The following is a 27,921-nucleotide window of genomic DNA, read 5'->3' as shown; positions in this document are numbered from 1 at the left end:
TGCGTATAAAATAAACAATTAAATAATATGGTGGGGCCGAATGTTTGTTTTCCAAATGTATGTTTCTCAACGAGATCATTTAAAAGATGGACCTGGGGCGCTTGATTTTATTCACTTTAGATATATATGAGGGCGGGCTTAGTGCTTAAGCGCTACCTCTGTGGTGGAAAGTTACTAGACGGGGAATGTCGAGCTACAAAACAAGCTCGTTGTATTTAATCGTGAGGGTTCTTGCTTGCTGTGTTCGCAGTATAGACAGCATCTTTCTTTATTGTTAGTTAAATGATGTATATGGCACTAGGCGGGTTATCTTAGAGCTATAATAATATCCATGCTTCGTTTCAGCTACGGGGACGCTTGGACACATTGCCTAGGTGAAATCAGCTGCGCACCAACGTGTATTGTTGGAGGCAAACCGTTTCTGTGCTGAAACGCTGTTGGTAGTCCACCCACTACGGTGTGTCATCATGTCAGAGTCGGGCCACAGTCAGCCCGGGATGTACGGACAGGGACGGAGGAGAAGACGGAGACGGGGCGAAAGAGAGTCCGGTATTCCCGGTCAAAATTTGTCGGGACCAAGTCGTGACAGGGACTATTACCCTAGAGAACGAAGGGTAAGCTTTACCCCACCGACAAAATGTTTTATAAAATATGATGTTGAAAGTTGGTATAATACATTGTTGACGTATTTTTTCTCAGGATACAAGTGAGGATCCTCCAGGACAACTCCTCCAAAAGACTCCCATCATACTCGCAAAACCCCCCGGAGAAAGAGTATGTGGGACTTTTGCTCTGTATTTTCCCCTGATGCTTCTCTTGTCTTTCTGTTCAACGTTTTCAATTTCTTTTTATGATTTTATCCTTTTGTAGTCAAAGCCAGCTCAGAGTGTCTCTGTCAGTGGAGCCCCTGCCCCAGAGAAGCCGATTATGTTAATCAAAACGAGGGAAGACGCCACAAAATGTGGTACTCCACCAGAGGCAACCCCTCAGCTCCCTGGCTCTGGGCCGTCCAAGATGGAGAGGGAGGGACAACGTCCTACACAACCTGTTTACCAGATCCAAAACCGTGGCATGGGTGCCTCTGCCTCCAGTGGTGCTGGGGACCGTGAGTTTGTGTTGATTCTGTGTTCAGTATAGTATAGTATGGCAGTAGTAAAGAGTTATCCTGTTTCCCACCTTTTTATGGTGTAGTATTTGGGGCAATGACTGGCTTGTCATTGTTGTTGGGCCCTCTTACAAGATCAGCTTACAGGATCTTATCGATAAACTCTTCAGCCTAGTCATAGAAGCGGATGCTTTTATCCAGAACGACTTCCAGTGGGTTCAGATACCGGTCACTTAGGAACAAGTCAGAGTTCGGTGTCTCAAAAGGTACATGTAGGTTGGGTGCAGGCATCGGAGATTGAACCCTGAATCTTTCAATCGGGAGTGGAATACCCTTGCTTCGGCAGTATCCTCTACTCCCTTACAATATGGAATCATTTAGCCTCCCTGCATGTCTCAGATTCTGCTCTATGCATTGCAGCTGTGGTTGGCCAGACCAAACTAATCGCTCCAGAGAAGATGAGGCAGAGCATCAAGCTCGTGGACGATCAGATGAACTGGTGTGACAGTGCCATGGAAGTGAGTCAGTGTCATGGAGCTAAACTAAACGGTACCCAGAGGGGTCTCAGTGTTCACGGTCTGCGATGACGGATGTAAAGAGGTTTTACGTGTCTTCTAGTACTTGAGGGACCAGACCGATATGCTGGTCGTGGGAGTCCTTGGCCTACAGGGAACTGGGAAGTCTACAATCATGTCTCTTATATCTGCAAACACTCCAGAGGAAGACCAAAGGTAAGTACATGTTTACATTTAGGATTAATTTACCACAATGTGACAGTAAAATCTAAGACATACAGGTGTACTTGCGATATGCATTGTTGACCATAACACCCTTTTCACACACCGTATTTGGCTGGGTTTGACGAACATGTTGCGTCTGACCGATTAAGGCCAAGCTTCCAATACCCTGGAACTACAGCGGTTAAAGGAAGCTAGGCTGGCTAGGAGCTTATGAACGCTCTGTTTTTGACTTCTAGGGTTTTGTTCTTTCAGGGCTTTTGTTTTCAGGACTCAGACGCAGGAAATCAAGGAAAGAGCGGGAAACCAAAGCACAGGAATAGATTTCTTCATCACGCAGGAGAGAGTCATCTACCTGGATACACAGGTAAAACTCATGGGAGGAAGAAAAACAGTCCAGTTTGATCATTCTTCAGACCTTTGAAGATTGCGATAAAACTACTGAGTACACACGGGGTGTTCTGATGTCTTCTATTCCTAAAACCTTCTTTGCCGTTTCAGCCTATCCTCAGTCCCTCCATTCTGGACCATCTTATCAACAATGATCGGAAGTTACCTCCAGAGTACAACCTTCCGCACACCTACATAGAGATGCAGGTGAGTACTGGGCAAGCAACAGACATTTGTCATTAGCCAATTAAAGATTGGCTAATTTTGAAGTCAAGTCTCCACAGTTGTAGAACACAGTTCAAAGTATATCTCATGAGTATGTTTCACATGCTTCCTCAGTTTCTTCAGTATAAAGTATATCTCATGAGTATGTTTCACATGCTTCCTCAGTTTCTTCAGTATAAAGTATATCTCATGAGTATGTTTCACATGCTTCCTCAGTCTCTTCAGATGGCGGCCTTCCTCTTCACAGTGTGTCATGTAGTCATAGTAGTTCAAGATTGGTTCACAGACATCAACATGTACAGGTACTTTGGTTTATGTACTGTTGCCCTATTTCATGTTTTTTTCGGTATTATGAATTTATTGGCCTAATTTATTATTGGTTGTTTTTAATCTGGTCAGCTAGTTTGTGTGCTTTGGTAACGATGTTCCTGACAGTATTCAGATAATTTAAAACCTCAAATACGAAAAGTTTCTTATTAATAGTGACATTCTAGCTGTTTGGCTCATGGAGACTATTACTGAGATTGCAGACAAGCTTTACCGACCAACTGGCTGTAAAACTGCTGGATTCCAATCAAGACAGACATTATATCAACATCATTTAAACATGTTGAAACCATTTCATGTGTGTTACCAGCAGCTAAATGTCAGCCACAACTTAGCAGCAGCATCAACAGTTGAAAGTGTTTTTGTTTCTAGGTTTCTTCAGACTGCAGAGATGCTCAAGCCCTCGACTCCCTCGGCCAGTCACGACAGCACCGGCTCCTCAGGGGCCGAAGAGGGAGCCGAGTACTACCCCCATATAGGTGAGTGCTGAAGTACTCTAGTACTCTAGTATATATGCTATACTATATATATATCCATATATACTATGGATCTACTACTCGCTGTACTATGTTCACTACTATGGTACTACTGCTTGCTAAACTAAGGTTCACTACTATAGGACGAGTACTCGCTGCACTACATGCACTGCTATTGGACTACTACTACACGCTGTACCATGTTCACTACATCTTATGTTTTTTCCGTGCAGTTTTCCTGCAAAACAAAGCCAGGAGGGACGACTTTTGCCCACGCAATCTGAAGAACATGCATTCAGTGGTTGACAAAATGATGGCGCACTCCCATCTCAAATACAAAGGTAAGGAAAGTCCCAAACCAACCACCTCCGCTCGTTGGAGAACTCGTGCCATCTCCTTCATCTCGTTTGAGACTGCCAGTTTACACGACCGTCAAACACTGCCAGCTGAGGGGGGAGCCCCTGGTTGACCTATGTTCCTCTTGCTCCCAGGAACCCTGTCCATGCTGGACTGCAACATGTTCCCAGGTCTTGGCAGGAAGTACCTTGAGAGCGAGGTGAACCTATTCCTGCTCCCACCGCAGGACAGTGAAGGGGACGAGGGCCTCACTAAAGCAGGTGTGCTTCCCTGCTGCTCCGACCTCCCCTCAAACACCTCCCTTCTTCAAGAGCTTGTGGAGCATGCAACATCCAAATGTCTTTGTTAGCCAAGAGCAGAGATGTTGAGAAGGTCCGTTTGTGCGTGCGTGCGTGTCTCCAGGTTCCGGGTCGTCCCCTCTCTTCTCTCTTCTCCCTGGATACAGAGGCCAGCCAACCTTCTCCTCTGTGGTCTCCAAGCTTCGCAGCCAAATACTGGCCATGCCTCGCTGCCAGCTGTCCCACACCATCCTCACAGAGAAGAACTGGTACCTCACACACTTCACCCTCTTTATCTCCTTCCTGTTTCTTCACTTCTGCATTGACTGTATTAAATACATTTAACACATTATGCTGTTATTATTATCATCATTATACTATGAAACCAGCATATGTTTAGGGTACATTGAACACATCATTATTCTTTTAAACCAGCATATGTTTAGGATACATTGAACACATCATTATTCTATTAAACAAGCATATGTTTAGGATACATTGAACACATCATTATTCTATTAAACCAGCATATGTTTAGGGTACATTGAACACATCATTATTCTATTAAACCAGCATATGTTTAGGGTACATTGAACACATCATTATTCTATTAAACCAGCCTATGTAAACAGGTTCCACTACGCGGCTCGTATCTGGGATGGAGTGAAGAAGTCTTCAGCCCTGGCTGAATACAGCCGCCTGCTGGCTTGAGACCAGGGGCCCGGGGCCCTCGGTCCACCCTCCTTCAGCAGAGTCTGTGTTCCAAGGAGAGCTAAGCCTTCTGCCATGGGGGCGGGACCTTTCTATCAAAATGAAGAGCTTAACATAACTGATGTTGAAAATGATGGAAGACTGATGGTTGGGCAGGGGCGAAAGATATGCATTTTTGGACATGCCTTGGAAAATGTGTATTTTTGTTTTTAATTGGCTATTCATTATGTTTAGTTTTGGAGCTGGGTGATCACTTTATATTATAAAATCTCTTGCCAAAATTTAACCTTTGATTTATTTTATTACAATGGGTGAAAACATGAAAATCAATGTGAAATTGGTTAAATCCTTTTATTAAAGTAGGGGTGGGGGCGTGAACATGAGCATAAACGTGAAAATGGCACCAAAATGATGTCTCTTCAATCGTACCCACAGCACCTCTAAGACCCCCTCCATGTCGCTGGCTCCAATGGCCCGTTAACAGTGCACTGCTTCAAGACCGGGGACATGAGCCATGAGGCCCAACGACTGGAGAGGTAGGCGTACTGGGCAGGGACCGCTCTTGCAATGCTCAATGTTGCACTGGAGTGCTTCCTGGTGCTCTGAGAAGGAACAGGAAGTGGGACAACCTCCGCTCGACGGGTCGCAAGGGTCCTCACTGTCAACCTCAGGTGTCCAGATTTGTGAGATGACGGGACTCGGCGGCAGCAGGCCAACCCTGACAAATCGTGATGGTCCCCATGGTTATTCACAATACTAATCTTTTGATGGACTCACTTGGGAGTCACACACACTTTGGTGGCTTAAATCATGTATCATTAAATACGGAATATCCCACGAAGGACTTTGCATTAGGCAGGGTCAGGCAAGTAGAAACCGTTAAATCCCACAAAATTTGCAAGACCTCTGGACCTTTTAGATTTGGGCATAACATTACAAGTATGCCCTTTTTCCTCTTATATATTCCTTTGACGTGTCTTGCCTATTGCACCATCTGGTAGCTAGAAACCTTGTTCACTGTCAGACAAGAAGTTCTAACAGTAATCCCAGTTTAAAAAATGTACCCAGCAATGTAGAGCAAAGCATCTCCAAGTCGAGAGTTCTAGCCCAGTTCAGTGTAGAGTTCACAGTACGCTTTCTAAACCAGTGTTTAAGCAGCCTCACCTGGCAGAGTCTGATTGGCTGAGTCTGATTGGCCTCCTGGGTGAGGCTGCACAACTTTTGCACGTTGAGTAATCTGTGTGCACAGGATAAACCAGCCGTCTCCACATGCACTCGAAGATCTTCTGCTTTCCTTGTTCATTAACCACAACTTTATCGAAAGACTGGATTTAATATCACCACCCTGTGTTCTTTAAGGTTGGAGGAGCCCAGACAAGTCATCAATAAAATACATAAACTGGACTCTGACCAGGGTTACCATATGGACTCTTTCAGGGGATACCATACCTAAAATAACAAAAATAAATACTATTGCTCCCCCCCCCCCCCCCCCAGAGTTAGACGCCAACCACCCCCTACCAGCCAATCTTTCAAACACACTGCCACTTTACTGAACTCTTGTTAGCTTTCAAGAAGGTAAACAGTAACTGGTAAAAGAAAATATCGAATTATGTAGATACTGTTCAGAATTTATACAAGAATGCTGTTTATATTAGAATAGCTTTTTATTGATACATTTTTCATGATTGTGCAGTCCTTAAAACCTTCCTTTCCCAAGCTGTCAGGAAGTCAACAATGCTATCTTTTTTATTATTCTATGGCATAACAAACCGTGTACACACTATACTTAACTCCAGCAAACAGCTCCATTCCTATTGGTTACCATACAATGCTACAGTTTAAGGCAGAATTTAGCTGTGTTGAATAAAAAAAACTTCTCTATCCTCTCCCTTGAAATACCATACCAAAACTTGCGTTCTTACACAGATAAAACAACACGGTCAGAATACTTCAAATAAAAAAGAAGGAACAAGAAATTTACAATTCAAACTTTGGGACACTATCCTAGTGTGAATGAAGAGCACTCTGCTTTGGCAGCCATTTTGGATCCGTGTAGGAACACAGAATATAAACTTAGCACAAAAAGTAAGGAAATTGGTGTTTGGTTGATTATTTCTCCTAAATCTTTTCTGCCATTGCCAAACAGGTTATTTTGCTGTTGCTATTGACACTTGTTTTGAGCTTCTGGTATGCCCAGGTGCTGCCAATCAGGTGCCTGACTGGCACCTGATTGGGCAACTTCAAGCTGGTGTTCCGCAAAACCAAGTTGCGGCATTATTTGGAGTGAGCCCTAGTACCCTCTCCAAACTGAAGGCCAAGTTCCATATAACGGGGGATGTCAAAGACAGGCCGCGAAGTGGGCGTCCCAAGAAGACCGTTTCATCACCCTGTCAGCACTTAGGTGCCGTAGGCTGTCTTCTACAGATTTGCAGTCAAGGTTTGCAGGACGATATGGCTGACGGCTCTCTGCCCAGACAATCCGGAACAGACTACACGCAGCCAATCTCAGGTCTCATAGGGCTGCCAGGAGTCCTGCCATGACTGCCCTTCACTGTCAGGCCCGTTTGCGCTGGGGTCGGCAACACGTGCACTGGAACCTGAACACGTGGAGGAACGTTATGTTCAGTGATGAGTCCAGATTCTGCCTACGGCAGTTGGATCGTAGGGTCAAAGTGTGGAGAAGATGCGGAGAACGCTATGCTGATTTCTGCACCGATAGAATAACATCTTTTGGTGGAGGCAGTGTGATGGTGTGGGGCGGCATCTCCCTCACTGGAAAAACTAGGCTTGACATCATTGGAGGCAATCTCAATGCAGAGAGATATAGAGATTCTGCAACCAGTGGCAATCCCAAATCTCCACAGTCTGGGACCGAACTCTATCCTCCAAGATGACAACGCTTGCCCCCACAGGGCGGGGTTTATCAGAGACTCCCTCCAGGATGTGGGAGTGGAGAGGATGGAGTGGCCTGTTAGCAGTCCTGACCTCAACCCCATTGAACCCTTGTGGGATCAGCTTGGGCGTGCTGTTCGTGCCAGAGTGACCAACACAACCACGTTGGCTGACTTGCGACAAATGCTGTTTGAAGAATGGGATGCCATCCCACAGCAGTGTGTGACCAGCATGAGGTGCCAGGCTGTTGTGGCTGTGTATGGTTCTTCCACACACACTACTGAGGCTCCTGTTTGTGAAATGAATAAATTGTTCAATTGCCAATATGTCTTGGTTCTTCAAAACTTCAATCATCCAATCCACCAAACACCAAACGAGTCAATGGCAGAATAAGCTGTTTGGCATTGGTGGCATTGGAGAAGATATGGCAACTTTTTCATGGGCGCAACCCACATACTCAGCTCTGCTGCTCATCCCACAAGTGCATGTTCCTTACAAATGGGGCACCATTTGATAGGGAACTATACAGGCTTTCCAACGGTATATCATTCATTGCCAAAAAGCATTATTACCACAGAGAAATAATCAACCAAACACAAATTTCCGTACTTTTTAAGTTTATAATTAATAAGTCTTAATTTGTCACAGGATCCAACAGGCAGCCATCATGTTCCTCAGAGTTATCCAACCTCTGGGCAGATGGCTTTGCATGTTCAGAGAGTACCGTGTGTTTCTGGTGGAACTCGTCAATACAATCTTCATCTTCAGGAGCCCACATGGAGATGGGATCTTATTGGTCAGGATCTGGGATAGGGCAAGGAACCTTATTGGTCAGGAGTTAGGCTAGGGGAGGGACCCAATTTGTTCAGATATGGGATAGGGGCGGGACCTCGTTGGTCAGGGTTTGCGATAGGGGAGCGACCTCATTGGTCAGGAGTTGGGGTTGAGGATTCTGCTGGTACAGCTGGGTCAGACGATAGACTGTCAGTGTGGGTTCCCTCCAACGAGAGGTTCTGCATGGCCTCTGGAAAATACAAGTTATATTTAAAATCAAACAATGTATATCACCACAACATTGATGAACATGGTGGCAACACTTCCACCTTTCAACAAGAGGTGTAAGGCTAATATGACAATATATAAAAATGATGGTATTATTAGCAGTTCGGCACCTCTTTGTATGTTTGGTATATCTGGTGTTCATTCTTGACCGTGTCTAAAGATGGTCAAGAATGAACAAAAAGATGAGTTGTGCACATCTCTTGCTAAATACGAAGCCAAATTAAAGTGACCACGACCTCACTGCTTAGGAAGAGGGATCTCGCATGAACTTTGTATGTCAACAATCACTTTTCACCGCTCCATTAACGATTTACTGCCAGTGTGTGTCCAGTTCCTGTCCCACAAGGGGCTTTGCTCGGGAGAAGGAAGAGGTGCTGCTGGGTATGAGTTTCAGTCAGCAGGGTTTGACCCACCGGTGCTCTGCTGCTGTCTCAACACAGCGGCCTCCTCCTCTTGCTTCTCCCTCTCCTCCTGGAACGTCTTGCAGACCTTCTTGTGTGTGAACCAGTGCATCTTCTGACACGTTTGGTCGCAGTAGATCACCTGGGGGGGTAGAAAACAACCAGGATAGTCAGGCGGCTAGGGGGTTCCACTCCGATTCGAAATGGTACTGGGTCTCTACCCAGTGTGTGCAGGGGGCATCATCGAAAACCCACATCCGAATTCAACCATGCAATTGTAAAAACAATACTTGCAACCATATAAACAATATGGGAAGGTGCAAAACATACCGTTTTGCATATGGAACACCTCTTCTCTGCCCCCTTCTCTCCACATGTGGTGCAGAAGTCTGCGTCCATGAAGCCGACCTGGCCCGTGATGGCCTGGGTCAGAACGGAGATGGCTGTAGGGTCGTTTCCCTACAGAGAGAGGATGTGGATCAGGCCCAGTCAACTCACAGGAATCAAATATTGAGAATCATGCCATCAACAACAGTGGTGGTTTCTGCATATACACAGTTGCATGGGACTTTTTTGTATTTATTGAGGCATATTAACGGCATCTAACGACAAAACACGTTTTGGCACAATTCGTCTGATGAATCGGTGAATCCTTAGTTAAAGTAGCATAAATATGATAACATATATTATGGCATTAGTAGAAGGCATGCATTTTTACATAGTTTACCTGCCCATAATATTCAAAATAAAAGTCAGGGATTTCCTGCATTGAAAATTAACAGTCAATCAAGGGAAAATTAAAGACTGTGGATAATGAGCTAATTCAGAAAGCTTTGAATAGAATAATCTCAGGATGAATTGATTTTGGGTGCAATGTGAACCTTTGGCCAGCAGATAGCAGTACGCTGTAGACCTACTCGAAGCAAACCAGGCGGCCAATAATAAACGGTCAGTCCCATGGATAAGAAGGGTCTGGCTGGCCAGCACCAAAAAATAACCTGACCACAGGGTCATGTCATTTCCACACAGGATCAGAGCCTTCTTATTATACGTGGGTACCCATTTTATAAATAGGTAGATAAATCGAAATGTTTAGTAACCCACTATGATGGGACCTTTGCAATCGACTGGTCCTTCCAATGTTATTATTACATCATATTATATTGACCAGTTTTGTCAAAGGGGATGATCTTTCTTTATCGAATGAGCAGCAGAAACCGATTACAATAAGTGAACACAGAATCATTGGCTTTGCTGTTCACGGGCCGATCCAGCTTAGTTTGGTGCATCCCCCCCCCTGCCGGCCTGCTCTGAGCCAGGAGAAACCCTGAGGGCGGACTCACTATCTCGACCGGGGCGATGCTGCGGACCAGCTGCTGGAGCAGCGTGGCGTCGGAGTAGGGGAACTTGCGGACGCACTCGCGCACAAACTTCTCCTGGAACACCGGGAATCCATCCCCCTCTCGACCCTTCAGCAAGCTGGAGGAGAGACAGACAGCAAGATGGAGACAGAGATAGACAGTTTAGGTTGCTACCTGACATTAAGTGAGATCTATTCTGTGGTTAAAATCTTTGTCACAGCTCTACATTAATTAACAATGTTGAAATTCAGAAGTTTGGACTCTTTTTCCATTTGTGTTATAACAGAGTGTAAAGCACAAGATGTTTTACCGTTGGTAAGCTCTACCGAATTCCAGGTACTTTTATCGGTTCAAAACAGTATCAGTTCTACGACTACCCCCTACAAATTTTTACAGTGGTCGAGAGCGCTCGTAAATCAGAATGCAACATTGGAGTTTTTTTGGGCGATACTCCTCTTTTTGGGACATTTTGCGATGACTCTAGAGTTATAGCAATGTAAAACGTAAATACACATTAACCTCATCTAAACTTTGTTTTGCCCCGTCTCGTATGAGAAACGCTGTGGCAATTACAAACACAACATCTCTACATTGTGACAAATTATTTGACGATTAATTACTAAACAATTTCGAAAACACCATTACTACCAATACTTCCGAAATATAGGTGTTCATCGCGATTGGACAGGGTACAAGCCCTATAAAAGTCCCGTTTCAATTGTGGAACGTATCAAGTCGTTTCTACAGATAGCCCCGGGCACACCCACCTCTTGATGAGGCCCTCCAGTTTGTCCTCGCCGGCCTTGAGGAAGGAGCAGCACTTGGCCAGCACGCAGCTGATGAAGTGCATCTTCATGGCCAGCACCTCGTTCATTTCCTGCTGCTTGATGCACTTCTCACAGATCAGCTCCATCACTCGCCTGCACTTCTCCAGAGCACCCACCTCTGCCAGCAGAGGGTTCTCCTTCACCAGCAGAACCATCTACCAATGATGGAAACAACCGGTTACAAAACTGCTGGTTGTCTGACCGGCAGAACCATCTACCATGGCTGAAAAAAACAGTTACAAAACTAACCATCTACCATAGCTTAAACATCCAGTTAGGAAGTAGCTGGTTGGTCAACAAGGTACATTTAGTGAGGTAGTGATGACTGATACATAATTATGCAAAGACACAATAGTTAGGTTTGTATGCTAGACAGAGCTTTGTTGCACTTTAGCAATCTCCTTGTTTAGGGGTCACACACTGCATTTCACCCCATGGCTAGTTGTCAACAGGTGGGATCTGAATATATAGAATATGCTGGTTCAATTGTATTAAAGTCTGGATTACGACAAGGCTGAGCTAAGCTTCCATGTGGAGGGCAGCTGGGCCTACCTTAACAGGGTGGAGGTTGGTGCTCATGATAAGCTTGTGCAGTGGACCAGCTAACTTGGGCGGCAGCTTGGGCTCCTTCTCTAGACCCTGGGGTTTGGTGTAGTAGTCCAGCCCCGCCCGGGAGAAGAAGTTGTTGATTACCGTCACGCAGTCGTGCTGCCCTGGGGAGGAATAAAGATTGGGTTGTGTTTAACCAAGAGAAAACGTATAAAGGTTACATCAGATTCCCAGTTCCCAACGTGAGTGGGCGTGTGTCCTTCCAACTAACCGACAAAGGCGGCCATCTGAGCAGCCGTCCGGCCGACAGAGTTCACCACGTCAGTCTCGGCGCCCGCATCCAGCATCATCCAAGTGATGTCCGTCTTGCCTGGGGGGAAATGGAGGGAGTCAGCAGAGTCATGTCTCTTCCTTTTGCCAAACATGTATATGGTCACGAATCTATGTTTGTACATGTATGTTTTATGTGAATTGACTTTGATTGCCATTAGTTGTTGAAATGATCGTCTGTCAATAATTTCCCAAAATTAAAAAAACAATACAAATAAATGTAAATGTTTTACAAACACTGTACCTGAAAGGCCTGCGAACATGAGTGCGGTGTAGCCGTGCTCGTGTTCATTACAGTTGACGTCTGCGCCATGCTGAAGTAGCAGCCTGCACATGTCTGCCTTCCCCTTGTAGGCTGCATGCATGAGAGGCGTCATGCCATTCTGTGAAGGAGACAACAGGAAAGATTTTAAGTGTGTGCAACCTGAAGTGTTAACTGTAACAGAGGATACGGTGAGTCATAAAGGATTTATATTGGGCTAGTGGAAAAAAGATTTCTGCATGATTGTCAATTTGAGTTTAATTTGATCATAATGTAGCCGAGAAAACACTATCATCGATCCCTTCCCGTGTTTTGCTTATTGGTTTGACAGGAATTCCCATCCCGAATTAGGGATTACATACATTTTACATACAAGGATTGGCAGGTCGTTATGCAACACATTTTAAGACGATGAACCAGACTAGAATCATAACAACTTATTTCATAGAAATTATATGAAATATAATGTTATTATCCAAGCAATATATAGTGAAAGCAAAAGGTTAATGAATGAGGTTTGGTAAATGTTTGGGCATCTTGGTTGCTTGCCTACGGGTAGGCTGTGGATATCTTTCTTTTTGACAAAAGGGCCGAACCTCGAATACATACTAACATAATTATTATATATAGGTTATTGTTTGAACATTTAAACTAGGCTATCGCATCTCTAGCAAGGTAGTGAAAATTATGTTGGCAATTTCGAACACCTGTTTTGACAGGCAGGAAGTATAGAATAGAGAGAAGCTCATTCAATGCTCTCCATTGTCTTGACTACCCTAAGAACCCCGTTGCTGTGTCAAGCCAAGAATCCCCGTGTCGTCCCGTTTGAGCTTGCTTTAGAACGTCTCTTGTTTCATACCTCATCCAAACAGTTGACCCGCACATCCTTGCAGCCAAGAAGTCTTGAAGCCTCCTGCACATTTCCTAAAAGAAAACAATGTATACTCTAATTCCCGACCAGTATTGTCATGACGCCTAAGCATCTTGCAGTTATTCAAATCCAACGCCCCGATCTCCACTTGCACACATGTCTTCCACACCATCTGCCAACCAACGTTACCGAAGAACTCCACTTTAAATCACAAGTTCTCATGTTGTTGCATTTAACTTTAAGTTCAAAATGTCAGATGTTCACGAACAATAGAAATAATGAATTACATTTAATTTCATGTTGGAAAACTATCGCTTATTAAAGCAAATTGCATGTAATCCACATTTGCGTAATAATGATCAAACTACTATCACAGATTGCAGCTACCAGTGTAGCTAATCTCAATGTTAGCATTAGCTGAAGGATTTAACGTACCTGCTGTGATAACCTGAAACAGTTCCTTCTCTGTGGAAGATAGGTCTCCTTTCTTTGGAGCAGACATGATACGTACAATTAGGAAAATTAGGCTATAATAACTCAGCTGTAAATATATAACTAGTATAGATGCTATGTGCCTTAGTAGGACTGGCAGCTAGCTGTGGACTTGCTCATGTTGCTGTCATTTGGACTATACCAACATGTACAGCTTGGAGGGATGAACGACAGTTCTACTTCTACAGCTCTCAATACTATTCAATAGTTGGAATTTCAACTATTATTAACCAAGGAAACATTTTAATAAAAAAAACATTAAGAGGAAATATGGATGCATGGAAACATTAAAAAAAAAAGGCTGACCTGGCAGTATATACACCATTGGTTTAATTTTGGAAGTCTCACAGACGTCTAGAAAGTTCTTGATGTAGGGCAGGGGGTGTTGTAAATGCTTGCGTGTGATTGATCAAATAATCGATATAAAGTGTATTCATGGCATCAATTGAAGTCTTGAATTTGTTCAGTTAATCTAGCAAAACACAAAAACCTAACCCTCGGAGTGTAACACTGACTTTGACTTCAAATCGTGATTTGATTTGTCTCTTTGTGGAGATGGACACACACAACCAAATATCAAATGAGTTGGAATAAGAAAGCAAATTTAAGTATTGCTGACTTCTACCATTTAAAAGTGCATTTGGATATTTGCACACCCTATTTGCATATACTCAAATATTCAATTAAAGTTAAATTGCTCGTTTTACCAAATAAAGTTTGTCCTATTTGACCTGTTTCCCTTTTTTTATTCTATGTCCTCTTTTTCTACATATTATTATTACAATTGATTACGATTTATAATAAATGTAATAAAAAATAATCCCCCAAAGAAATAAGGTATAGCCTCAGCATGCAATTCATAAGAGGGATTTTGTATTATTTTTAACCCCAGAACAATCAGAATATTGCAATCATATCAAGGATAAAGGATCATACTCATTCATACTCACAAACATATATGCACATAAAAAAATAAATAATAATATATATATATATATATATATATATATATATATATATATATATATACACAAAAAATATGTAATTATATCTACATTAGCCATAACGAGTACAAAAACGTTTGGCAGAAGGGTGTTTAGGTTCTCAAAGTAAGACAACAAAGGGTCCCAAACAGAGTCACATTTTAGTCCAGGCTCTGACACAGTCATTTATCTGTTTCTAATTTTAGGTAGAGCTTAAGGTCATAGCCAAAGTTATGCAGCAGACTACTATTAAATACTCTCCTCCGGGCCAGCAAGAAGGCAAAGGCAATAGTTTCTAGAGGTCTGTTCTCCAGTCACTCCATGAATAGCAACATATAAAACTAGGTTGGATGTCTATGACAAACGCACAGATACAGTAGAAAGACAGTGAGGCAGGTCAGCCTTATCACAATGACCAAAATACAATTCTGAGGATGGATAGAGGATAGAGTGATCGATTTTGACCACTCTATCCACTATCCGCTTGTGCATGCAGCACCAGATGTCACACACAACGACAAATACAGAGCAACAAGTCTTATCTAAATTAAGCATGCCCTTATCTCTGAGGAGTTCTCAACCCCTGAACTTTTATTCACTTGAATTTAGTTTCCACTTGTATGTTTAACTCTAAAATGATTAGAGAGACCTTGTGTCCTTTAGCTGGCTCACAAACATTTTCTCTCGAAAAACCTTCAACAACTAACTATCTTAATCTCCCGCCTTCAGCAAGTTAATGACTAACACTACAGCCTTCAGCTACAATTTTGAAACTATATGTCTCTATCAGACTGATACAAGGAAAAAAAAAAAGATATATAAAATAATGGTTTAAAATAAAGATAAACAATGGAAGTCAATAAAGCTATTGCACACAACGAGTACAATTGTATTATATATTATTATTGGGTCACCAAATAAAGGTTTTAAAAAAGATTCATATTTAATAATTAATGTCCCTTAATAAAGTGTAATAAACATTTCATAAATTGTATCTTTATATCAGAAAGTGTTATGTATTTGACACCAACTTCTTTTTCATGGCTTTCGATAAAAGTGTACTTGGGATATGACTAATAAATTAGTACATACATTGCATCATTAACATCAACATCCACGCTTTTTTGCAGGTAATGTTTTCATGATGTGAAGTCAATGTGATTTCAATGAATGATGATTCATCGAAATCACATTATTTTGTTCTGTACCTCAGTAACCATTCAACCCCATTACACAAACTGGATCATGGGTAAGTGTAGACTTTAAGACATTTGTGAAAGTAACAATGTAGTCGCTTCTTTAAACTCTATTGTGCATATGTAATATTTGAAGTATTCCAAATGAAATTTACCCACTTTACTGAACTGAAAACTAAAATACTCGAATAGTTAATTTAATGTTTAGTATCATAGCTAGTATAGCTTTTCATAATGTCTTCTATATTTTTGGTTCAAACAAATTTTCAAACGTAATTACCCTCCGACTCAGTAGATGGCACTACAATCTGCTGAATATCTCATTCCGTTGGAGCATCCTCCTGCTTGGCTGAAGAGCTGTGGCAGAGCTCCAATTCCGTGGATCGGAAGTATTATTATTGTTTTATTGGTTAATGTAGATGGTATAACTCATGTACCAATTTATAATTATCACACTAAACCCATGTGCTCATGTACGATACTTCACGGTGTATGGTTCGTGTTTGGACAGGCCTAAGGTTAAATAGGACGGGTACATTGTTTATATTCTTGCGTATAAGGGACTGTGAAGTTTTCGAAGCTGTGGGATTGAATTCTGAAATGTCTACGCCGTTCGGTGTCCTGTTTAAATAAACTGAACGGCTAATCTGATCTGAAAATGAAACAAGAGTACCAGGACCTCATCTTGCAGGCGTGCGGCGCTTCAAAGATGAGTGTAGGCGCAAACATCCAGCCATTATGGAGCGGCTATGGGAAGATAATTCGAGTTCATCTGGAAGGGAGTGATCGGCCCTCCGTTGTTGTGAAACACGTCAAATTTCCAAATGATACCGAGCGTACGGATCACTCTCACATGCGTAAAGCAAAATCGTACCACATCGAGAGCCACTGGTACAAGAACTACTCCACCAAGCCCAGCTGCAGGATACCAGCATGTCTGGCGACCCATTCATGTGGAGAAGAGATGCTGTTAGTTCTAGAGGATCTTGATGCGAACGGCTTTGATCAGCGAAGGTAACATCTGTGAAATGTCATTTATTATATCAGACACAAATATTCATACATAATATAGCTCTTCTGCTTCAACAGAATACAACAGAAGTATTTAATGACTATTGTGTAAAGAAATTATAATTTTCCTGATCAAACTTCCTTTTATTAAAGGACCAGCGTGAAAGACAGAGAAATACGTGTTTGTCTCAGATGGCTGGCACACTTCCATGCTCTCTTCCTGGGTGTGGATCCAGAAGGCCTGTGGCCGGTTGGTACCTACTGGCACCTGGAGACCAGGCCAGATGAGCTGGAGTCCATGGAGGACGGCAAGCTCAAGACAGCTGCTGGGGACATCGACAGCACCCTAAATGAATGTCACTTCAAGACCATTGTTCATGGGGACGCCAAATTAGCAAATTTTTGTTTTACCCAAGGAGGACGGGATGTTGCGGCAGTTGACTTTCAGTACGTTGGCGGAGGCTGTGGAATGAAAGACGTTATTTATTTATTGGGAAGTTGTCTGGAGGGGCGAGAGTGTCAAAAGAAAGTGCCAGGCTTGTTGACCCATTATTTCAAAGAGCTAAAGTCGTCGGTTAACAAAGAGGTGGACTTTGCTGCCCTCGAGGCGGAGTGGACAGAGATGTTCGCGTTTGCATGGGCAGACTTTGATCGTTTCCTGCTGGGGTGGATGCCTGGACACTTGAAAATAAACTTTTACAGCCAACAGTTAACCAATGAAGTACTACGAAAATTAGAGCAGTAACTGGAAATATGAAAAATTCAATGAAGTCAGCTCAGTGGTTTTAGAAACAAACCTGCAACATGTGTACACACCTACAACACGCATCTTTAGCAAATGAATATACTCCACTGTAAAATAGATTATCTTTATTAACTCATTTACTCAGTAATTTAAAACGAGTAGCATACAACTTAATTATTGTGTCAGATAAGTACTACTGTTTTCAACATACTTTATTTCCAAATGCAACATAGTTCATTTGGAAATCCATCTTCCCACAGTCCATAAACATCCAAGAAAAAGTGTCAAAATGTGAATTAAAAATAAAAAACATGGGCATGGATCTCTAAATATATTCATGATTATTATTAGAAACTACAGTTGAATACAGTATTTTATCCATCTGTTGTCCAGTCAGGATCGTCGGTAAGGCGACAGAGGAACCATGACGTCGTTTCCGGTATCACGCCCGACAATACAACAACAAACCTGCCAAGCTACGGATCGTGGACGTGAAGACCAAGAAACCACATTTGGTGGTTGTATTGCATTTTAACTCTAAATGCAAAGCAACCGCACGACAAAAGATGTAATTGAACCTTTACTTGTGTTGCTCCATATGTTGCGTGTTTAGTGAGCACGACGTAGTGTGCCTGCTAGCAAACAAGCTATCGTTGACCCGAAAACCACTCGTTAGTTATTCAATCTACGTTTTTTAAATTGTTATCTTTTTTCTGAACATTCACACAGGCCCGTCTTACCTACAATGTATTGTTATTTAAAGGAATAACCAACCAATGTGGATGCAGGCTTAGTTTTGCTGACTACATGCGAGTGATTTGAGATTACTTATTATTTTGACAGCTCAACAGAAGTCGCAGGTGAGATGTCAACCCACCAGGTCCCTCATCTAGTAGTTATTATGTTACGATCATGTCCCGATAATCATTTTAGTATTATTGGCAACTGGCATTGAAGGCTTTCTGTTCAGCAGTTAGTGGTAGGTCATATCGTCATCGATCTCATTTAGACCGTAACGCTTCGGAATTTAACATACGACCAGAGTCCATGCCAAATGTTCTTAAATTAATTCAGTTTTATGTTAACTATTCTGCTCTGCAGCCATCCTAAAAATACAAAAAATCATATGAAATAACCAACAAAATGATACTCCCTTCTTCACCAGCTTTTTGGTCAGACCCGCAACAAGTTTGAAAGGCAATGAGAGCAGTGTTTTGCCCCGCTCCTGATCTACCTACCTGGCCTCCCAGCCATCATTGACACAGGTTAGATTGGTGCCATGAGGTAAGAATGATGACACTAAAGTGGTGAATCGTCGACCGCAGATAATTCCGAGCCCTGACCTCCAACCACCCACCCATTGTAGTAATATGAGCAATGGACTCGGGGACAGTTGACAGTCCTGTCACCTTGGTCATCAAGGCGCCCAACCAAAAGTACAATGACCAGACCATCAACTGCTTCCTCAATTGGACTGTGGAGAAGCTGAAGAGCCATATCTCCATTGTGTACCCTAGCAAGCCGGTAGGTTGTGTAAACCGTATATGTTAGAACATATTAATAGTTATGTTTATATTTACCTTGCCTTTGCCTGCAGCCATTACGTTATTATGTTTCTCAGGGGTGAAAGGTAATAAAGACGTTTTTATTTGTTGTTTTTAGGCTGAGGGTAGCCTTGGTAATGTTGTCAAAATATGCACAAGTAGGCCCGAGTAGTTGATGTGGTTTTGTTACCGCAAGAGAAAGGTCTGAGGTTAGGTCCTCTTCATGGTTCAACCTGTTGAGATATTAAAGGTGTAGGGACACACATCAGGTATGGAATTGGCTAGTTCTTCAGACTGGCTCCGGCCTATTCTAATTCCATAAAAAATGGGGTCATAGAAATTAAACAATGTGGTGCTGTTTAACCCTAATATCCAAACATATGCAGCTAACACTGCTAAACGCGTTCATCAATAACCCTTGCAAAACGCCAATACAAGCTAGTATCCACACAAACTATACAATTGTTTGATATTTGGACAGATTTATCCAAATGCATTTTATCTGACCTTCCTGAGCAAAGACTGCAGTTACCTTGGTAACTATTCATATTAGTGTTATCCACATAATTTAAAGAAAAAATTTATGCTGCAAAGGTTTACTGTGGCATTCTCCTGGCGACAATGTTGAGGTTTCAGTCCAAGGTTGTTTGCTTAGTGCCAGGGCCATTCTAAGAATGAATCCTTGTGGTCTTCATACAGTAACGGCACTTTTATGCATCGTTCGAACTATTTCATAATAATGATCAAGATAATTATATATTTTGAATGAGGCTGAGACCATTGAGTTTAATTCACTATTCCCAAAATACTTCCTCAACTCTGATTGGAAATGGTTGGTAGAAGTCGTACACTTGAGTACATTTGTAGCACAGAAGTATAAGTTGTAATGAAACCATGCCTCTGTGCTACGACATGCTACCATGCAAATTGTAGCATTCTCTGCTGCTCCTTTTGAGTGCACTCTGGGCCTGTAAGCCTTGGTTTTTCAGCTCTTTTGGCCGTGCTGAGTTGTACCATGCCACGCTGAGTTGCTTTTTCACAACCAGTTTAATTGCGCCGTGCCGTGCTCGAGATGGACCATCACCGAGTTCAGGTCTAAGCGTGCCAGACCCGCCTCCATACGGGCTGCGTTGACATCAGCCCTAGTTGCTGTTAGCAGCGAGAAGCTGTCCCTCAAATTGTAGGAACATAGAATGTATACATGCATTAAACTGCATTGTTGGGTATGAGATACATCGCCATGCACGAAGAGTCGGCTAGAGTTCACAACCGCTTGATTCTTTATTATAGCTCGTTCATATAACTAAATAAGACTATATAAAAAGGGTAATTAAGGTTTAGATGGAAGAGGCCCACCTGCTGGGCAAGTACAGTATAGTTGAGAAAACATGAAACACATGAAAACGTAATTTTCTCCGTTCTCTCTCGGCAGTTTTCCAAGGACCAGAGGCTTGTCTACTCAGGCAAACTGCTCCAGGACCACCTGCAGCTCAAAGATGTGCTCAGAAAGGTAAGGATCTAGCCTTATTTGTTCAAACAACAGAGCACTGCATGCCTGCTATCTATTTTGTGCCTTTATTTTCTTTGTGTTGGTGTACATTTTTAAACATTAACACAATAGTTGACACGCGCCCATACACATTCATGTTCAATAGTGACTTGTTAACGGGATGTTCAGTATCTGTGAGTGTCCTAGGGTTGGTACACGGACCCATTGAGTGTTGTTTTGAAAGGGATGTTGGGAGTTTGCAGCTCAGAACAAATTGAAAAGATCTGGCAGGAGCAACAATGACTTCTCTTTTTTCAACTGTTACAAAAGCTTGGCATTCTGCCTGGATTCTGGTACACACCAATTCTCTTGGTCCCTCTATCAATCTTCTGTTCAGTTTTCACTCTGTGTATCACTATGCATCTCATTCGAACCTGTGTCTCACTCTACCCTCTGTGTGTCTCACTCTCTATCAGTCTGACTCCAACCCGTGTCTCACTCTCTATTTGTCTGACTTCAACCTGTGTCGCCCTCTCACTCTGTGTCTCACTCTAACACAGTGTGTCTCACTCTAACCCTGTGTGTGTCTCACTCTTACCCTGTGTGTGTCTCACTCTAACCCTGTGTGTCTCACTCTAACCCTGTGTGTGTCTCACTCTTACCCTGTGTGTGTCTCACTCTAACCCTGTGTGTCTCACTCTAACCCTGTGTGTCTCACTCTAACCCTGTGTCTCACTCTAACCCTGTGTCTCACTCTAACCCTGTGTCTCACTCTAACCCTGTGTCTCACTCTAACCCTGTGTAACACTCTAACCCTGTGTAACACTCTAACCCTGTGTCTCACTCTAACCCTGTGTCTCACTCTAACCCTGTGTCTCACTCTAACCCTGTGTAACACTCTAACCCTGTGTCTCACTCTAACCCTGTGTAACACTCTAACCCTGTGTAACACTCTAACCCTGTGTAACACTCTAACCCTGTGTCTCACTCTAACCCTGTGTCTCACTCTAACCCTGTGTAACACTCTAGAGTCTAACCCTGTGTCTCACTCTAACCCTGTGTCTCACTCTAACCCTGTGTGTGTCTCACTCTTACCCTGTGTGTGTCTCACTCTTACCCTGTGTGTGTCTCACTCTAACCCTGTGTGTCTCACTCTAACCCTGTGTGTCTCACTCTAACCCTGTGTCTCACTCTAACCCTGTGTCTCACTCTAACCCTGTGTCTCACTCTAACCCTGTGTCTCACTCTAACCCTGTGTCTCACTCTAACCCTGTGTAACACTCTAGAGTCTAACCCTGTGTCTCACTCTAACCCTGTGTCACACTCTAACCCTGTGTAACACTCTAACCCTGTGTAACACTCTAACCCTGTGTCTCACTCTAACCCTGTGTCTCACACTAACCCTGTGTAACACTCTAACCCTGTGTCTCACTCTAACCCTGTGTGTCTCACTCTAACCCTGTGTCTCACTCTAACCCTGTGTCTCACTCTAGAGTCTAACCCTGTGTCTCACTCTAACCCTGTGTAACACTCTAACCCTGTGTCTCACTCTAACCCTGTGTCTCACTCTAACCCTGTGTCTCACACTAACCCTGTGTAACACTCTAACCCTGTGTCTCACTCTAACCCTGTGTAACACTCTAACCCTGTGTCTCACTCTAACCCTGTGTCTCACTCTAACCCTGTGTCTCACTCTAACCCTGTGTAACACTCTAGAGTCTAACCCTGTGTCTCACTCTAACCCTGTGTAACACTCTAACCCTGTGTCTCACTCTAGAGTCTAACCCTGTGTCTCACTCTAACCCTGTGTAACACTCTAACCCTGTGTCTCACTCTAACCCTGTGTAACACTCTAACCCTGTGTAACACTCTAACCCTGTGTAACACTCTAACCCTGTGTAACACTCTAACCCTGTGTAACACTCTAACCCTGTGTAACACTCTAACCCTGTGTAACACTCTAACCCTGTGTAACACTCTAACCCTGTGTAACACTCTAACCCTGTGTCTCACTCTAACCCTGTGTAACACTCTAACCCTGTGTCTCACTCTAACCCTGTGTCTCACTCTAACCCTGTGTAATACTCTAACCCTGTGTCTCACACTAACCCTATGTGTGTGTCACTGATGCTGATCACTTCTTAATTGCCCCCCCCTGCAGCAGGACGAGTATCACATGATGCACCTGGTGTGTGCCTCCCGCAGCCCCCCAGCCTCCCCAACGCCGCCCCGTCCCTCCTCCCCCACTGCCAACGCCAGCTCCAGCAGTAGCGTGAGTAGGGAGACTTTGTACCGATGGGATCAATATGTTTTCCAATAAGATTAAACGTGTTCGGGTATTCTGCAATTTAGTTTTTTTTCAATCTGTCCCTTAGAATTCCGAGGATGCCGGCTCCGCCTCCTTGGCCGGTTCAGCCAATCAGGCAGGTCCACCAACTGCCCCTTCCACCTCCGTACCAGGAGGTAGTGATGGGCTGAGGTATCGAGGGGGCTTCCCCCAGTCCGGCGCCCATATCACCCCCGCTGCTGGTGCCATGCCTTGGTAAGAGTCCGACACTGAAAAAACAGAGAAAAAGGCTCCAGTCCCTCTCTTCCCTGTTGCCCTCTTGGTGTTTTACTCTCTACATCTCGCTCAATTTTTTCCCGGTGTGCTCCCCAGGCCACAGGGGACAGCGCTTCCCCCCCAGGCAGGGCTGGGGCCCACCTCCGGCCCCCACACCATATACACGCCCATGCAGGTCCTCTGGTGGCAGCAGATGTACGCACGGCAGTACTACATGCAGTAGTAAGCACACACACACACACACACACACACACACACACACACACACACACACACACACACACACACACACACACACACACACACACACACACACACACACACACACACACACACACACACACACACACAGTTTCACATGTTTGTGGTGCACAGTCACCTCTCGTGGGGGCAGGTTGAACACAATGTTTCCCAAACATGGATCAAGACAGCCAGTAGACAGCAGAAGTCACAGGATAAACCGGACGGCAAAACAATATACCGTATATATATTTTTAAATATCGTCCCATTCTTCTTGTGTGCGGGAGCTAATGTACCGTTGTGAATCCCATTGCGGGAACAGCAATAAGTCTATGCTATCTACTGTTGATTGAATATTCTGCCGGCCTCACCAGATTACAGTACAGTCCTGTCATCACTAAAACGTTATCCTGTTTGCTGTCTGCTTTTATCCATGTGAAAGCAGCATTACCGTGTTGCATGCAACAACCATGGATAACTTATACGGTTCTCTTTCTCTCCCCTCTTTTCTTCTCTCTCGCTCTCCCTTCTCTTCCCTCTCCTCTCTCTCTCTCTCTCTCTCTCTCTCTCTCTCTCTCTCTCTCTCTCTCTCTCTCTCTCTCTCTCTCTCTCTCTCTCTCTCTCATATATCTCTCTACCTCTGGCTCTCTCATATCTCTCTCTCTCTCTACCTCTGGCTCTCTCATCTCTCTCTCTCTCTCTCTCTCTCTCATATCTCTCATATCTCTCTACCTCTCTCTCTCATATCTCTCTACCTCTGGCTCTCTCTCTCTCTCTACCTCTGGCTTTCTCATATCTCTCTCTCTCTCTCTCTCTCTCTCTCTCTCTCTCTCTCTCTCTCTCTCTCTCTCTCTCTCTCTCTCTCTCTCTCTCTCTCTCTCTCTCTCTCTCTCTCTCTCTCTCTAGTCAGGCAGCGGTGGCGGCCGCCCAGCCCACTACTTCCGCCGCTCCCCTGGCGCCCCCTGGCCCCGCCCCCTCGCCACCGCAAATGCAGCCGGCCCCGCCCAACGAGCGCATGCCGGCGGCGCTGGGGCCCAACGCGGCGGCCCCCAACCCTCTGCCCGAGAACCCGCCGGCCAACGCCAACATCCAGATGAACGCGCAGGGCGGGGCCGTGCTGAACGACGACGAGCTGAACCGCGATTGGCTGGACCGGCTGTACGGCGTGTCGCGGGCCGGCGTGCTGCTCGGCATCGTCTACTTCTACTCCTCCTTCAGCCGCTTCGTCATGGTGCTCGGAGCCATGTTGCTGGTCTACCTGTGAGTCTGCCCCCCCCCCCCCCCCCCTCCGACCGGCCCTGGAACCACAGCCATGCTCACCCGGTTCAGCATTCAGGCACTTTGTTGCTCATTTCCCCAATATAATGTGTGTGTGTGTGTGTGTGTGTGTGTGTGTGTGTGTGTGTGTGTGTGTGTGTGTGTGTGTGTGTGTGTGTGTGTGTGTGTGTGTGTGTGTGTGTGTGTGTGTGTGTGTGTGTGTGTGTGTGTCAGGCACCAGGCCGGCTGGTTCCCATTCAGGGCCGAGCAGCAGCAGGACCCCGGGGCTGGACACCGGGACGCAGCTCCGAGGGGGGAGGCGGAACGGCACCGGGACCTCCAGGAGATGGTCAGTGGTATTCTCGTCTGCTGCTCGGCCTCCCTGTCTTCCTGATGTTTTTTTTTTAATGGTGACATATTATCAGAGGTGGGTAGAGTAGCCAAATAATCAAAAGTAGTAAAAGTACTGTTACTTTAAGACTATAAATAGTCTTAAAAAAGTATTCATAAAAATAATTACTCAAGTAAGAGTAAAAAAGTATGCAGTGAAAAGTCTACTCAAGTACTCAAGAGTACAAGTACTGAGTTTCTCCGGATTTATTTTTTAAATCTACAGGGCAACACAAACGGACACAACAAAATAGACACAAACAAAATATAAAACAGCAATGTTCAAATAAAGATTTGTTAAATAACATCCTTTTAAATAAAACAATTAATAAGGTCTTTAAAAATAAAACTAATAACCCTTGAACTAAAACAATAAATTAATTCTTTGCAAAATTAAATACATCAACCTTTAAATAAAATTGTCAAAACCTGCTGGCAAACTCACTGAATGTATGAAACTACAGAGGCTGAAAAAAAGAGACCACTCGGACTATCACACACCCAGACTCAGGGCATGCAAAGTGAGTACAGGGAGAACAGGAAAGGTGTGTCACAGAAGAACAGTGTCTCTGTGATTGTGAGTGTTTGGGAGTTTGTGTCAATAGCTGCGTTTCCAACTAAAAGGTGATGCGAATCTTTAGAAAGTTCGCAAAAAAGTAATTCGAATTAGGTGCGTTTCCATCAAGTGGTTGGAGCGGAATAGGGTGATGATGTTACACGTTGATGTCGGCAGGGTTGCTATGGCCGGTCGTTATGCGGAAATCGGAAAGACTGTCAGTCCTGTGTGTTCAAAGTTCGCTACGTCACAGCTGTTTCGAAAAGTGTGTTTCCATCTCCCATTTTGCGAATTTACTCTCTTTCGCATTTCTCAAAAACCACCTCAAACGAGCGGATAAACCTTTTTGCGAATTAGAGGATTTTTATGCGAATTTTGGTGTTTCCATCACCGTTTACTGATTCGATACTTCAAAGTTCGCATAAAATCAGGGGGATGGAAACGCACCTAATGTGATTGTGAGTGTGTGAGTTTGTGTGATTGAGAGCTTGTCTGATTGTGAGTGTGTGTGAGTTTGTTTGATTGTTACTAAAATCTGCGTGTTCTGCTCCTGTGAACATAGCACGGCACGGCCACGGACACAACATTGGCGCGAAACCGGAGCCATTAGACAAGTGTTTTTTTGTCTATTAAAAACTTGTCATGTGACTCAAGTGGCTGCATTTGATTGGTTAAAATAGTTAAAATAGTCACGTGATAGAAATGTTGACTGAAAACTTCCCTCAGGAAGAGAAATAGTTCTCGCATGTATTTTCAAAACGGCTTTGAATGGCTAATCACACTCACACCTGGTCGTAAAATATGTCACCTTTAAGTAACTCTCATCCCCACACTCTCGCCCCCCCTCAGGAGCGACTGATGGATGAGGGCATGGAGGACAATGACGGTGAGGAGGAGGAAGGTGGAGGAGCAGGAGAAGGCGATGAGGAGCAGAGCCAGGCCCAGGCCGCCGTCCAGCAGCCAGGCTTCCTCACCTCCGCCTGGTCCTTCATCAGCACCTTCTTCACCTCCCTCGTCCCAGAGGGACAGCCCCAGCCTGTCAACTAATGATCAAGTCGTCCCCCACTCCCACCACAGACACTACCTTAATGTCCACCGCCGTAGCACGACCCCTCCAGCCACCCGACCAACGCCACACCCCAGAGGCCGTGCCACCCAGGTTCACAGGGTACACTCTCCATGGGATATGACTCTCCAGGATGGTCTAGTCAGAACAGCCGGATTTCGACATGAAATTCTGAAACAATGAATTTAGATGGAGGGAAATCTCTCTAGCTCATACACACATACACACACACACGTATGACCTTGGTTCTAAACACCAACAGGATATTGAATGAACAATTCCTTATTAACTTCAATCACCCTGCTGGCATTTATAACAAATATGACCGCCAGGTGATCAGGGCCAATAATAGCCCATTTAGCAAAAACAGCCTGTTAAACAAAACGATAAATCAACTGACATTTTAGAAAGAACAACATTAAAACATCTAAAACGGCAAGTGAATGGTACTTATATTTGAGATTTTCTTTCATTAATTATGTGATCGTACGTAGAAGGGACTTCTATTGTGAAAAATTCATAAAGGCTGCCGTAATTCAGACACTTGGGAGATTTCTGTTGGAAATTGCTGGACGACTAAAGAAAACATTTTTGTTTTTCATGTTCAATTGTATTTTTATGACAATTGGATAAGATGATTGATTTTCAGTAATGCAATGCCGTCGTTTTGCCCCTCCATATGAATTTACATAAATATATGAAGTTTATGCATCGTTATTAAGCCCTCAATAATTGCTCTTTTTAAATAAATGCCTAGTTGCAGTTTGACTGAATGTGCTGTATTTCACCATCCTCTAATGATGTCCACAAGGGGGCGCCGTCGCCATTCAGCAGAGCCTTGTTGCAGAAGAGGTCTATTCAGTGCAGTGGTTGTGTTTACTGTTTCATTGTACTACTTGGTACTAAAAGTACACTGCTGCTGCATGACTAAGAAGTGCTTGCGCTTTTCTATTAGAAGTTAAGGAAATTGATCCCTAAAAGACTCAGAAATAAGTTAAATTGCGGTTGATTATTGTCCAATGTACTATTTGCCATCCTGTAAATTAAATATGGCATACAAAAAGCAACATTGTATATGGCAATAAACACACTCAAAAAAGGCTGTTTGTTTTATTTTGTATCAATGATGATTACATACAAATTCAAACAAGACTGAATGCAGTGAAAGTCACATACTGCAGATTTTCCTTGAAGTTTTCTACTCGTGTTTTGGAGAAGGCCCGG

The 27,921-nt window shown here is 43.8% G+C and overlaps 3 protein-coding genes and 1 long non-coding RNA gene across 6 annotated transcripts; 3 read left to right on the top strand and 1 right to left on the bottom strand.

The window, feature by feature from the left end:
• The first annotated feature begins 154 nt into the window (after window positions 1-154).
• smg9 (SMG9 nonsense mediated mRNA decay factor) lies at window positions 155-4,892 on the top strand. The gene is made up of 13 exons (XM_060065857.1): window positions 155-614; window positions 700-774; window positions 871-1,105; window positions 1,526-1,623; window positions 1,724-1,836; window positions 2,098-2,209; window positions 2,344-2,439; window positions 2,674-2,759; window positions 3,157-3,263; window positions 3,494-3,601; window positions 3,752-3,877; window positions 4,020-4,164; window positions 4,528-4,892. Exons 1-13 carry the CDS (start codon window positions 468-470, stop codon window positions 4,604-4,606), a joined length of 1,527 nt encoding a protein of 508 aa, XP_059921840.1. The 5' UTR covers window positions 155-467; the 3' UTR covers window positions 4,607-4,892.
• A 1,362-nt stretch (window positions 4,893-6,254) lies between these two features.
• Window positions 6,255-13,822, bottom strand: LOC132468166 (ankyrin repeat and MYND domain-containing protein 2-like). Its single transcript, XM_060065866.1, has 10 exons — window positions 13,600-13,822; window positions 13,153-13,217; window positions 12,276-12,414; window positions 11,973-12,071; window positions 11,705-11,865; window positions 11,093-11,307; window positions 10,308-10,443; window positions 9,295-9,423; window positions 8,977-9,106; window positions 6,255-8,525 (listed from the first exon to the last, which is right to left on the bottom strand). Exons 1-10 carry the CDS (start codon window positions 13,664-13,666, stop codon window positions 8,425-8,427), a joined length of 1,242 nt encoding a protein of 413 aa, XP_059921849.1. The 5' UTR covers window positions 13,667-13,822; the 3' UTR covers window positions 6,255-8,424.
• A 4,185-nt stretch (window positions 13,823-18,007) lies between these two features.
• Window positions 18,008-27,465, top strand: herpud2 (HERPUD family member 2). Of its 3 annotated transcripts, none has more exons than XM_060065861.1 (10): window positions 18,008-18,159; window positions 18,757-18,856; window positions 18,958-19,115; window positions 20,568-20,645; window positions 22,786-22,896; window positions 23,000-23,166; window positions 23,284-23,409; window positions 24,335-24,688; window positions 24,920-25,034; window positions 26,481-27,465. In XM_060065861.1, the coding sequence occupies exons 3-10, from the start codon at window positions 18,969-18,971 to the stop codon at window positions 26,676-26,678; spliced, it is 1,296 nt and encodes a 431-aa protein (XP_059921844.1). In that variant the 5' UTR covers window positions 18,008-18,159; window positions 18,757-18,856; window positions 18,958-18,968; the 3' UTR covers window positions 26,679-27,465. The 3 variants fall into 3 exon arrangements, with proteins under 3 accessions (XP_059921844.1, XP_059921842.1, XP_059921843.1); XM_060065859.1 differs by having other exon boundaries at window positions 18,757-18,875; XM_060065860.1 differs by having other exon boundaries at window positions 18,757-19,115.
• On the top strand, window positions 25,041-25,931 carry LOC132468187 (uncharacterized). The gene is made up of 2 exons (XR_009528176.1): window positions 25,041-25,174; window positions 25,217-25,931. It is a non-coding gene; the product is annotated as an uncharacterized LOC132468187 (long non-coding RNA).
• Window positions 27,466-27,921: the final 456 nt, after the last annotated feature.

The sequence above is a fragment of the Gadus macrocephalus genome, chromosome 11, assembly GCF_031168955.1.
Source record: "Gadus macrocephalus chromosome 11, ASM3116895v1".
Lineage (NCBI taxonomy): Eukaryota > Metazoa > Chordata > Actinopteri > Gadiformes > Gadidae > Gadus > Gadus macrocephalus.
This window is presented reverse-complemented; position numbering and strand designations above follow the sequence as displayed.